Source organism: Anser cygnoides, chromosome 2, assembly GCF_040182565.1.
Source record: "Anser cygnoides isolate HZ-2024a breed goose chromosome 2, Taihu_goose_T2T_genome, whole genome shotgun sequence".
Taxonomy (NCBI): domain Eukaryota; kingdom Metazoa; phylum Chordata; class Aves; order Anseriformes; family Anatidae; genus Anser; species Anser cygnoides.
Window position 1 is genome coordinate 1,958,061 of NC_089874.1, and position 14,130 is coordinate 1,972,190.

At 43.3% G+C, this 14,130-nt stretch overlaps 1 protein-coding gene across 1 annotated transcript in view; it reads left to right on the forward strand.

The window, feature by feature from the left end:
• The first annotated feature begins 317 nt into the window (after positions 1-317).
• MYL3 (myosin light chain 3) overlaps positions 318-14,130 on the forward strand; it is a 36,671-nt gene continuing 22,858 nt past the window's right edge. The window contains exon 1 of the mRNA XM_048076132.2: positions 318-541. Coding sequence (XP_047932089.1) covers positions 419-541 — 123 coding nt within the window. The 5' untranslated portion in view covers positions 318-418. The remainder of the gene's footprint in view (positions 542-14,130) is intronic.

A 14,130-nucleotide genomic window follows, 5' to 3' on the forward strand; every position in this document is an offset into this window, starting at 1 on the left:
GTGAGCTGAGAAGGCGTCAGCACAGCCCTGGGGAGGCCAAAACCCATCACTGGGAGCGGGACCGTAACCTAACCTCCCCCTTGCACACGCACACGCGTGCAAACGCACACCAAAAATACTTGAGCCAGTGCCATCCTCAGCCCTAAAATCCTCCAACTCTTTCCATATAAGTGCTAATTCATAACAATGCCCTATCGGAGGGCTCTAAAATAGCCGGGTAAATGTCTTGTCCTTTTATAGCAGCGGCCCTATTGTAAGCTCTGGCATGTGACAGGTCTGGGAGTGATACAATGTGTGACTGCAGGAGACTGGACAGAGATAAAGACCTGTGTGCACTGGTGATTTATCCTGCAGCAGCCACCCCTTTCCTGTCTGTCTCCTTCTCTCCCTTCCTAAAGCAGCCCGCCAGCAAGCCAGCATGCCCCCAAAGAAGCCTGAACCTAAGAAGGCCGAACCTAAGAAGGAAGAGCCTAAACCAGCACCTAAACCAGCAGAACCAGAACCCAAAAAAGAAGTTGAATTTAACCCAGCTTCTATCAAAGTATGTATCTTTTAACCTGGTAGGGGAGGAAGCAGCCAGGGCTGGTGGGGCTTGGGTTGTTGGTGGTTCTGGTCGTACATTCAGTGCTGTGAGATGACATTCTCCCAAAGTAGCTCTTGGGTTTGGGCAGAAAGTGGACAGTAAATGTGATTGCCACAGGTAGAGAAAGAGTTGAAGCAAATTCACCGAGGGCTCTGCTAAACAGAGAGCCCAAAGCTGAATTTTGTTTGGTGTGAGGATGTCCAGACCTGTTTTTCCCTTCTAATACCCAAAGTAGCAAATTTCATTGCTTGCAACTTTTCACTGACCTTAATGGGGAACCTAATGTTCCTCTGCAGGGAATATTATGGGTAGGTGCCAAGAAAGCTTGACTGTACTCAGGGCTGGCCATTGATTAGCCACTGGCCAAGGCCACTTGGAGCGGGCTCAGAGCATTCACTGGATTCATTGCTGCCTTCCTGCAGCACATCACTTTGGTAGACATCCCCAGCCCGGGACTTCCTTGTTGGGTGTAAGTGTGTGTTTTGGAAGTCAGAGAGAAACTCAGGCAAAAAAATACAGATTTCCCAAATGATTTGCTACTTGTAGGGCCTGTCCCAAGGATTCCCCCAAAGGACATGAACCTTCTGCTCCCTCTCCTTTAGAGCAGTCTCTGCTGGAAAGAGCCACTGCTGATCTCAGCAGGGCTTCCCAAGCTCTTGCTAATGTAGTGGCAAGATTACGTTTGCAAGGGCATTTCTGAAACAGGTTTTTGACAGTATTTAGGCCACTACTCTAGTCCATGGAAATCAGCCTCTGGGCTGCCTGCCTAACATTACTTTGCCTTTTCAGTGACTTACCTCTTTGACAGGGAACTGCCAAAATGTAGGAAACTTCCCAGGTTTTGAAGTTGTGAAGTAGGTAATTCTGTTGAAATGAGGCTGGGTATCTGTTTCCCTTTCACATGTTTTTAACCATGATAATTGTCTCTTCAGCAGGTAAGTCAGGGTCACTTTTTTGTGTAAAAAAAAGAGGTTTCCCTCAAAGAATGACAAAGAAAATATGTAACATGTTCCTATGGAAATAACCATGAAATGGACTATCAAAAAGTGACATCTTGATTTATAACAATGAAATAAGCAAATAAAGATGTAAAAATAACTAGTTCTCCATTGCTCCTTCTGCAGTACACACATTCACAGGGAGTACCAGAAACCCCTGCGTGTGTTTTTGGGAATGGCTTTTCCATACTGTTTGCACAGTAAATACCATGTGGCAGATAGACTCTGTGAGGCATGGGAATATTTCTTTGCAAAGCAAAAGAAATGCTTTAAGTTGGAGAAATTAGGGGGAGCTCTGCACCATCTCACAGGTTTCTTTCTCATGCCAGGTGATGACTGCATGTAAATGAGGATTGGTTTGTTGATTAGTTTAAAGCAGCCAGATTAATTCCTTTTTCCTACAAGAAATAGGGTAACAAACAAGGGAGTCCTGCTGATCATCTGTGCTTATGGTAAGCCAGAAGAGATGAGACAAGACTAGGCAATGCCAAAGAAAGCAAAGCACAGAGCTCCACTGCCATGCATGGGACCAGCTCAGTGCTGAGGTGAGGGACAAATGTCTCTGGGACCCTGTACTGGGGTCACTCTGTCTCAACATACCTGCTCAGGACCCCACAACAGGTCTCATGGGTGGCTCGTGAATCAGGCTGTAGAAACCATTTGCTTCTTCCTCTTGCTCTTGCAGCTGGGGATTTCTAACAAAGGAAGCACTGGGGGGAATGGGGGAGTTGTTCTGCCTTCAATCATAAGAACCTTGTAAACCTTTCAGTTTAAATATTTATAAATATTTAAATAAAAATCAGAAAGAAGAAGTCTCACTACCAGGAATTCAGTTTTGGGCAAGTTTTTGAAGTCATGACATCAGCATCTGTGGGCTGTGAGCAGGACTTTCACTATGACCTTGGACAAGTTGTACATGGTGGTATGCAGATCTTTGTTACTGTCCCTGTACTTAACATTCCTGCACTGTAAAAGGAGGAGGGGGCAACTGCAATAACTTCTCTTAGAGGGCATTGACACCTTCAGCTGGGATACCATTACTTTATGGCAATATTCAGATAGGATACTATGACATTGTGGTATGAAGGGCAGCTAAGTCCAGTAAAGAGTGGAGCTGTAATAAATTAAAAAAAAAAAAAAAAGATAATAAAAAAGATCACTCACAAAAAATAGACATTCATCTTTGTAGTCACAACAATTTAAAAATCATCAAATACATTTTCATCCAAATAGGATTTGAAATCAATCCATGTCTGTGTTTTTTTGTTTTTTTTTTTTTTTTAAAACTACTCATTCTACACACTTATCTATCCAAATTATTATTTTTCCCTCCAGTACAATTTGAAACTATGGACTCTCCTAATGGTTTCTAAAGTACTAAAAAATATGTATTGAGTTTCTAAAAAATAAGTAAATTCAGTGCTCCCTTGATAATATCTCTTCATCTTTGTGGAGAGTATGCCATTACCTAGAATATACAAACTCAGACCAGGGAACACATTAGCAGATTCATGGTCTGGGGCTGGGGTACTTTTCTTTCCCAAAACTCATAGAAAGGGGAGATGATATTCTCTAGAAAAATTTTCTTGGGAATTTTTCAATTAAATGTTTTTTCATCAAAAATGCTTTCGTTAAAATTGAAGCTCTTTGCTCACAGGGGCTGGGTCTGGCAAATATACTACTTCCTGTTCCATAAACCTAGCTCTGGTGGAGCTCAGGCCATCTGGTGTAGATCAGAATACCTCCCTAGATCATTGTACAACATTTGAAAAAAAAATGATTTAATGAGATTTGAAATTCTCCAAACATCCCGGTTCTGCATTCCAGGGTGTAACTGGTTGTTTTTAATGCAGAAGACAATCTATAGCTAAAAAGCATCATGAAAACAAACTTACATCAAAACAAAATGTTAAAAGTGATCAAAACCTGTGTTTGATGGGAAGGTCTCGATCATCAATATTTTTTCTGAGACCTTATTATGCAATTTTATTTTGGGGGGTTTTAAACCTTTTTTCAATTTGATTTTAGAGAGTAAAAAGTCTCAAAACTATGATATTTCCATGGAAGGAGAAAATACTTCTCATTTAATTTTACCCAACTTTTACAGTACACTGTCATGACAATGGTCCATCGGCCTGATTTTACACTCCAGAATCATATAAGATTCTCCTGTCTTTTCTTTTGCTGCTTCTTGGTCAAGATCAGGGTCTGTATTGGAATCTGAATTAACCTAGATGTGGGATACCATTAAGTAAGTAGAATTATTCTAAAGTTTTATTGTAAAGATTTTAACTTAGTACTTGATTCAATACTTAATTTTTTTAAAGTAGATGGGATGTGATGGAATGTTGCTTGAAACTCACAAAAAATTGGTTTCGTTTGTTTGCTTATTTGTTTGTTTGTTTTCCATTTGTTTGTTTTTCTGTAAGAGTTTGGCTGAATTTGTGAGAATGCTTTTTTAAGAAAGTGTTTCACTAGAACAGCCCCCGAGCTTCACTTTGGAGAACAGATTGTCCCTGGGAGATTCTGTAGCAAGAGGATTGTTGTTTCCATATAGGTATCCTTCATTCCCAACTGAGTGCTGTCTAGGGGGGCACATGTTGCCAGAAATAAATTCTTCTCTCCTGAAAACAATTAGGCTGACACAAAACAGGAAAAATCTTTTAATGCAATGAACACAAAAAATTGGAAAGACCATTGCAAAGTAGGTCATTGACCCTAAATGTCATCTATAACCATCAGAGAAAAACTCTCTAAAGGGTTGTTTTTTGCCTTTATGCTCAGCACCTATCTCGGTATGGATTGAATCAGCTTTGGGAGATGCTGATCCATTAAGGAGGGAGATGAGACAGGTAGCTGGGTGCCAACATTTCAGCAACCAAAGTTAGCTGAGGTGACGTGTTCCCAAAGTCCTGGGCACAAAAAGGTCACACAGAGACAGCTGGCCTCTGTGAGGACCTGGAAGGAGCACAGCTTGCTATACAGAGTTAACATTAATAGCCACATTGTCCTGTGCCATTACTTGATATGCTTATTGCAGCAGCATGCAATTATATGGGTGCCTGGGGAAAAAACAGTCAGAGCTTATTTTTGTGGAACACTGGTCTTGGAGCCTTGTGAAACCTGGTCTCCTCAAGAAGCCCTGCAGGCTTCCGAACATCTGTAGGAACAGTCAAAAAAAAAAAAAAAAGTTTCTTTTTCTGCAAGAAAAGATGTAAGGGCATCTGGGATGGGAGCAGCCACAAGGGAAATAAGCTGGCAAATAGCATTTCAACAACAAGTGCCCTTCTAGGTGGGATTGTCAGAGCAGTTTGTGTACATGGCTGAAGAATTCATTTTGGGCTGAAATGACTGCAATGATTATATTCCAGAATAAGTTTGAACACAGGAGAAATTTATGAGTTAACAGTGAACACATGTGTGAGAAGGGCTTAGAGATGGGGGAATTAAAAAAGCAAGAGTTACTTTGTGGTTAAAAAGGATTTTGTTTGTGGGGTAAATATGTTGTATTGATGTGCATGAGAAAGAAAACAAATGACTCTCTTTAAAACGTGGCTGTATTAAAGAAACTCACTTTATGGGAGTAATAATTATGGAATATCTGAATGTGAGTTCAAGTGAAGGCAGTGCTGCATGTGACACCTTTGTGTTTGTGGAGAGGCAAGCCTGTGAGACTCAGGTTTTGTAGGCATGTTTTTGGGGCATTTGTGTGTGCAATCAGCAGTTGTGGTACACGTGCCCTGATTTTCTGAATTTTTGTAGTTTAAGAGTGGTTTTGAGTGTAGCTCTGGAGGAAGAAGGATATTTTATGTGTAAATAAGAGTCCCCAAATTCTGTATGAGGCTCAGCAGCAGGTAAACTCGTGGCTGACTAGTGGCAGGAGTGCAGGGTGCTTTGCAACACAGATCCTTGGAAAGCATGATACAACAGGGCTTGCAAAGGAAAGTGGTGTTTGTTTTTTTTTTCTTTCATTTTTTTCTTGCCAGAAAAAGCCATTTGTTCGGCCCAAGGTAAGACAGGCATGATTCAAATGTCAGCGTATTGATGAACCCCTTCCCTCTGGTGCAGAGAAAACAGGAGGAGAGGGAATTATGGGCATTTTTGAAGCCATTCATAAATTTGCCTCACCCTGGATTTACACCAGGAAAGAAGATTTATGTCAAGAGTGCATCAGATAGAAGGTGGCACAGAGTTGTCCCTGAGCCACCCATGCAGCACAGCAATCACTGTGGAGCCCATTTCTCATAGTCTCTGAGGAATTGATGCCCTGAGACATAATGAAGGCATCCAACTAATAAGGACCCGTCTGATTCAGAAGAAAGTCTGTCTGGATATCCCATGTAGCGTACCTGTACCATGTCCAGATTGTAAGGCGAAATAATGTTATGTTTTAGTAAGACATGGGGAAGATGCAGGTCTTGGTCACTTTGAAACCTTTCGGGATGTCTGAAGATCGCATTGGGAATTTGGCCAAGTTTTTCTGGAGAAAGAAGTGGGAACTCTTTCCACGGGCATGCCTGAGACTCCAAGATCAGGCATCGAGTCAGCTGTACATGGCCACCACATGGGCTCTACCTCCCAACACCCTCTCATCTTTCTCACTCTCCAACCTATTTTTCCCCTCAGTTTCATTCCTCACAGGTGTTACATATTCCCATTGTCATCACCACTGTTATTATTGGCCTGCAGTGCATCTCAGTAGAACTACTTTTAGAGAGCAATTTCCCTCCCGTACTCGCATATTTGAAGGTTTCTGAAGTGGGCAGACACCTGCCAGGCTAAACTTAGCCCATGCTGGGCCTCTTTCTCTCCCAGTGGTTTCTTCTGAGCCTTTCAAGCACAGGGAAATTTGAGCAGTGAGCCTCGGGGAGGCCCCAGGCCAAAATGACTGAAAGTTCAGCAAAGACAAAAGACCCCATTGCAGACTCCTGGGAGTCAGTGGGAAGTTTTTACTTTTGATTTTTTTATGGGATTTTCCTCTGACTCACTGTTCTTGCTGTGGACCAGTGCTCTGGCAAGGTGTGAGAACTTTTGCAAGATTATTGTGATTTATTTTTAATTTAGTGTGCTGGAAATGCCTCTTAGGCATGTGCTCTAAAACTGCATTGATCTGGCAGATATCTTCAGATGCAGAGAGACAAACTCCTTTTTAGCATAACAATGGCACAAACTTCCCTAACTCTAGAATAATATTTCACATGCCTCTTATTTTAAATAGCAGATATTTTTCTTAGGATAGAATGAGTCTTTATTTGAAAATTGAAGAAGTCCAGCCTGACTTCTAGTGAGGGAACCTGGACTTTTAGCATAGATGAGATATCTCTCAGCTGGTTACAGTGAAGAAAAAAGAGCTCCAGCCTGAAGGCTTTGGCTGCATAAGTTTGAGTTACTATCTTAAACACAGGGGCTTAATAAACAATTCATGTAAGTGCAGAGAGTCACTGGAAAATGTGATTGAGTCGTTAAAAACTTTCCATGACTGACTAACAGGTACCCTCATTTCCCTCTTGTGCAAGAATGCTAAGGAACCAAAGTGCCCAGATATCTTTTTGATGGGCACAAGAATGAGAAAAGAATAAATGAGAGGAACTTCTACTCAAACCCCAGCTGGGCAGGGTGTTCTGCCCTGCTCAGCCTATACCAAATGGAAATATGAGAGTGAGTGAGGAAGGCCAAAGGTTCCCACATGATCTTTTAGCATTTAATGTCACTGAGTGTATCCAGTTGTATAGCTATCTACTTTAGTTATATAGTTAGCTAATTTATAGAGCTTAGGGCCATTTAATAATCTGATTTGACATCCTGTATACAGAGTTTGATCTGGATGAGCTCTGCTGAGCCCAAAGATTTTGGTTAGGGGAAAGCATTTTGAGTCCAATAAGAAAGAAAGAAAGTTAAAAAAGTGGATTCATCTGCTGTATTTCAGGGATCTACAAGTTAAATATACAAGACTGAGCTAGTTTCTTTAGTCTCCCACTAAAACTGCTAAAGAGAAACAGGCACTTTCAGAAGTCCATTCATTACACCCTAAAATGAGCATTTTAGGTAGATCAAATAAGGTGGTGGTAAAGAGAGCCTTGGGAGGGTAGGGACACTTGAGCCATGTTCGGGTGGCAGCTGAGGAGTCCTGCCATCTTGTCTTTGTGCTCTGCCTCACGAGAGCTGCAAACTTTTGGGCTTATCACTAGGCCACTGCCAGAACTGGGCTGGGCTTGGACACAAGCCAGTAAAATTGTGTGGCATATATAGAACCATATAGCTCAACAGATTTGGTTTTCTACTGGTTTGGGAACTTTTCCATGGTATAGACTTTGGCTGCTGAATGTTCACTGTTCTGCCTGAAGCTCTGCTCTAAAAGGAATGATGGACCAACTCCAAAATCCTGGCTCTGGGCTGCCCAGGAAAGAGAACGAGATCCTCAGGATCCTGAACTCTCTTTACCATGTCTGAAAGAAAATCCCACATCCTCCCGATCCATCATCCCCATGAAGCTGTGGGGAATCCAATTTCAGTACTGTTAGTTCTTCTTAGGAAAGATCTGAGCTGAGGACTTCAGCTCATGTTGGGCAGCAGTTCCTGCAGGTGGGAGCTGGAAGGGGATCATCCTCCTGGAGGGGGTTTCCTCTGCTCTGGGACAGCTGAGATCCATGGTATGGGACTTTCCCTCTATAACTGGTACTTTCAGCTATTCTGCCTTGCTCCAGCTGCATAGCAGGAGGCTCAGAAGTGTGCCATTGGTGATGCACGAGGAGCTGAAGCTCAGCCAGAGGTTGCTGTCAGGACTGTCAGCAGCCTTTGTTCCCTCTCCAGAACCTCCTCAGCTTTGAGGGTCTGTTAGATGGAGCTACTTCAAGCCTTTTCTCAAGAGTCGGTGGCTGAGACACCCTGCTGTGCACACAAAGTCAGGTGCTGTTCGTGCTTATAATGCCCCCGTAGCAATTTGTTTAAGCGCTCCTGGATGGACCCCAGCGTAGTTAAAATGCCATGCTGCCATAGCACACTTCTAAAGGCAGCTCTGCTCTTCTATTCTCTCCTTTATTTATCACAGTCTATGTCACTCTGGAAGCATGGGACATTCCCAGCCAGACTTGCCATTGTGGGGCAGCTTTTAATAACACAGAGAGCACCTTTCTCCCTCCTGTCCCTCCCTTTGGAGCAGCTGGCCCAGGCTGACATGAATTTGGCAGCTTGCTTTGCAGAAATGCAGCAGTGCCTGAAAGGCAAAGGGGGTATTTCAACATTAGGAAACAATTTGTGGACTTGACCTGATGAAATGTTGCATTGGATGGCGGGATGGGGGATGACTCAAGTCCCTGGGGCTGGGGGCATCCCCAAGGGGAAATGCAGGCTAGGGTGCAGAACCGTGCAATGACAGGTTTTGAAGGACTGTGATGGGAAAACAAGGGAAAGGGAATCAGATCAGGTGGAAGAAGAGACTGCGAGACCAGCAAGTGGAGAGGGAAGGTGATCTGGAGGAGAGAGCCTTGGTTCACCCTCCATCTTTCCTGCAGACCATGGCAGATCATGGCTCACCCATCCAATACCTGCTTGTGGCTTGGTTCCCCTGGAGAGAAACAGAGGATGATAATCACATTTTGTTTCTTTTGGTTGTTCAGCCTGTAAACAGGAGATGTTCCTCACCAGCTGCTAGCAAAATGCTGTCTCGAACTAGAAGGGTGAAGAAATAGACCTTGAGGAAGCATGCATTCGTACACAGCAAAAGGGTTTCTTTGTGGTGTATTCCACTCATTCTTAGGGCCAAAACCAAACAGCTCTGGAAATTGAAGTTGCTTTCCAGATGGATTTTCTGGGCCAGTGAAAGTCTGGCTATCTCTGTGTATCTCTCTTGTTCACAGAGCTGGGCGATGTTTCTCGTAAAAATGTTTTTCGGGGAGATTTGGCAAGTGCAGTTTGGTGGCACTGGAGTGTTTTGCAAACACACAGATTTTTGCAAAGGGTTTTCAAAAGAATCTGAAAAGGATCAAGAAAATTACCAGTTTCAGCTTTTTTAGCTAATCCTCTGTTTAGATTCTTTTGATCTGAAGCAGCTACTAATTTTAGAGGGTTCTTTCTTTGTATATATATAAAAAAATACCCAGAAATTTTTAATGGTTGAAATTACTACAATTTGGGCAAAAGGGAACATTTTGACCAATCTGGAATATTTTTTTCTCCCTCATTTCCAACTAAAACTGTCATCAAGTAAAACACAAAACCAAAAGCTGTTTTCATTCTTAATGAAATAGAATTTTTCCCTGAAAAATTGGAAATTGCTCAGTGGCACCCTAAAATACATAGTAGTATGATTTAAAAAAAAAGTAAAAATAATGGTTCTGGGCAGTTTCCTCTTCCAAGTCTTTGTTGTACAGCTGCCAAACAATAATTTTTCTGCAATGTCTGAAGTCTGTGGCAGAGGGATGTACAAATCCAAACCTGTAAACAGCTTGGCCTTATCTAAGGGATATTCAGATGAAAACCTGTCAAGTTTCATATACTCTTTTTAAAATTTGAAGTAAATCAGAGTTGCAGCATTACTGATTCTCCGGGCCTTAGCAGTAAAACGTGCAGCTTTCTGAGTCTGTATCTGGATCGCTGAGAGCCAGGAGCACGATAGGATTTTCTGAACATGGCTTTCTTGTGTCTCATGAAAAGAAGATGATTTTTGTAGAGGGTGTTAACCACCACTGACTATAAGTAAGCTTTTCTGCAAATGTGGCTAGAGGTGTTTTTTTCACCTCCCTCCACATTTCCCCTTGTGCCCCTGCATATTTCACATCTCCCTGTCTGTGCACCCCTCATGTCTGTGCACCCCTCATCTCCCTGAAGCATTTTCCAGCCTTTAGGCATGGAAATGCCCCTCAGAACTGCCAAGAGTACGTTTGAAAGGCTTTGTACTGCCCTCAGCAGGGTGGTTTAAATGCAGTTATTATTTTTCTGGTTCGTTTTGTCTTTTCAGTCGTTATCTCAGACCAACTAGGACACGGGAGCTGTTTATTTCTGCTTTGCCACCAAATGTACTTTGCAGCTTCTCGAAAGGATGGGTTGGGAGAATAATAAATAAGCCCTGTTTGGACAGCTTCTGGGGTTTTCAAGTGTTTCTGCAGCAGGTCCTGACCTAGAAAGCCCTCGTGGCAATGCATCCTGCCACAGAAATTTATCTTCTGAGATCTCAGCCAGGGTGTTTGTCTGTTTCTCCAGCACGTGGCGTGGATAAGAGCTCTGTGGGCTTGTTTGCATGTCTATAGCTGTGCAGGTCTTGTGCTCTGGGTGTTTGCCCGCGGTGGGAACAGGGTGAGAGCCACCCGACCCAGCAGCCTGGCCATCGTCCCTCCCGACGGTGCCTCCCAGCTTTGCCTTTTTCTCTCTGGTCCTTTTCCTCTCTCAAATCTGCCCCTGGATAGCAGGGAGTTATTAAAAGCACACTCTGGATACGGAGCAGCTCTGTAATAAGATCTGCATTTCTCACATAACTGCTAAACCTCAATCAATATGGTTTTAATCGCCATTTGTGTAACGTGCAATAACTATTAAATTTAAATTAAATGCACAGCTCAGAGCATGCAGAAGGCCCTGGCCAAAGTGCTAACTTTTCCCAAGTTGCTGGAAAGCTGGACTGTAGAGACAGATTATTTATTTCTCTCGTAAACCAGCTAAATCTTAACTTGGAGAAGGGAGAAAAATGTTAAGAGTAGCTGGGGTGGAGGCAGGGAGGAGAGTAGCTCTTAACAAAAACTTTGGTTTTCTCCTAACTTTTGTGAGAATGTTAGCATTCAGGCAGCAGTGCCCAGGTGGACTTTGCCCTGGTGTCTGTGCTGATAGGATGGAAAACACCATTAGTGACAAAAAACCATCATTCCCTGAAAGACGTGGAGCCTCACAAGTCATGAGCTGGGCTGAGGACGTGACTAAGTGCCAGGTGATGAGTTGCTGCCTTCCCTCTTGGTCCTGTGCCTGTCCCTTCCCAGGGGCAGGCTGGTTACTGCACTCTGGTCCCAAAGTGTCGTGGAGTCCCTGCCACGCTGGCCAAGGGCAATGTGTCTCTAAAGATGCCTACAAAAAGAGCCTCAGCCAAACACCCCCAGTGTGGGTGGCTGAAATGCAGCTCCCCAGTTGAAGAGCCCTTAAAAATCACTGTGCATGCCCCAGTGGTGCCCCTGGGAGCAGTCGCCTTGGATAAAGACCTATCCTTGCACCTCTGTGCTCCAGCAGCTAATGGAGATAGTGATAATTACAGCTCTGAGATGGATTTTTGTGAAGGGCTTGGAGGAGTTAGGAGAGTGCAGGTGATGTAAATACCTAAAAGCTGATACAGAGCTCTTCCCAGCAGCAGTAGGACAAGGCAGAGTTTATCTACACTGATTTTCTGGCAGAGGCATGCACTAGGTGCCTGATCTGGACTAGCCTGAAGTGGGGAGCCCAGTTAGCACCAAGACCAGAAGCATGGGAAGTGCTGCTTCTCCATTCAAGTGGCTTCAGCTCAAGCCAGTGCCCACCTCGCTGCACAGGCACTGGCACTTTAGGTCCCAAAGCACCTCAGCCCCCTCCAAAAGCTGTAGTGGCTCTGAATGGCTTCAAACTATGGGGCTTTCTGATGTCAGATTAGTAGCAAGCTCCTCCACCTCCATCCTCTTTCCTCCCACAGCCCCTGGACTAGTTTGTTTGCTTAGACTTCGCTGTAAGGTTTCCAAGTAGCAAAAGGATTGGTTAAAGCTCAGGTATTATTAAAAACAGCAATAACAAAGCAATGTCAAAGCATATTTCCTAACAATATTTCATTTTATATATATATGTATAAAATTATCATATGCTGGCAGTAGAAAGAAGTGGAAAGAAATATGGGAAAGGAAATAGATGTAATATTAGTAGAGGGGCAATGCCAATATAATTGCCAGCATTTTTTTTTTTTTTTTTTTACTCTTAAGCAAATTTCCTTCTTGAGCTTAATTTCATATTACATTGTATGCATTCATCTCACATGGCATTGTTCCCTCCCCTGTCCTATCTGCAATCTGAATCCTAAAAAATAGCAGCCGGGGAGAAGAGGGACTCAACTAAATTTAAATTGAAAGCATCATGCACTGCTCAGGGTATGTGGTCAGCGCGCAGCCCAGCTCCATTTGATGAGATAACTGCTTCCCAGAACCCCTGCCCTAGCCAGGGAACGGTGCGTTATTGCCACTAATAACAGGCTTTGAAAGGGTTTCGGTGGCTTTTGCTTGTGAATGCTGTTCCCATTATGGACTGATTCCTCGCAGGGGTCAATCTGCATAGACCCCTCCAGCCACTCACGCCCCGTGCTGATTTATCCCAGATCAATACCTGGGTTCTACTTTTTGAAAAATCTATGTTGGCTTCTACTGAGAGCTTGGGCATTTTTATTTTATTTTATTTTATTTTATTTTATTTTATTTTATTTTATTTATTTTATTTTTCAGCACAGCTGAAAAAAAGCTTGCCAAGGGACATCCTTGCCTCTGGATTTATGGTGCTCCCTTATAAATGATCACCCCTCACTTCTGTTTTTTTCTGGTGGCTTGGGTGTTAATGTGTGTGCCTGGTTGTGAATGTGAGTTGTGCTTACTTTATATGCATGCGGTGTGTATGTACATATATATATGCTATGCGCATGTGTGAATAGGCATGTTTACATGAAATAAATGTCTGTGTGCATATAGAAGCCTATGTATAGTCATATGCACATATAAATTGATATGCACGTATATGCAAACATGTATGTAGAAGAGCAAATCTTCACATCCATTTATGTCCCTGTACAATTCATATTCTTTATCCAAATGCCCAGTGCACATGTAAGCACACACAATACCTAGGCAAGGTGCCTGCATGGCCAGTTTGGAGACCACTGCCCCCTCCCCAGCCCTCCAACAGGTGCAGGAGAGCCAAACCCTGGGGCCTGATCCGTCCTGTGAAAGCTGTTTGCTCCAGCAAACTAATGCATCCAAAGCCCAGAATAGAAACAGCAACAATCCATCAATTGTGTTTTCTGGGAAGCAGCAGAACATCCCAGCCACTGGGCAGACATGGGTGAAATATCTCCTGCAAGAAGCCTGTTCCTGTGAACAACCTTAGAAAAACAAACTGGTTTATGAGCCACCCAGCCTTAACAAAACAGAACCGGGGAGCAAGGAGATAAAAACAGGCTCAGAGAGAACCCAGCTGTGGTTAAGAGCAGCCTGACAATAACCACTGAATGCTTGAAAAAAAATAAATAATGAAGACAGAAAATGTTGGTAAGGAAATAACGTTTTACTGTTTGTGGCTGGTGCTGACTGGTAGGTAACAGTCATAGCCTGGCAGGGGGTAAAAGTGTTGTTTCTCTTTGATTTAATGATTGCAGAAAGAAACTGCCCCAAATGCCCCCCCAACCTGTCTGTAAATGAAATGTCATCGCGTGCCATGCTGCTTGGTGACAGCACTTTATAAACACTGCCTCTTGCGCACGGGCTTGACTCTGCCTCCAACGTCATTGGGTGTGGGGACAATGGGCAGGAGGTGGCTGCAATGTGTCCCAAAGGGCACCTGGGTCCG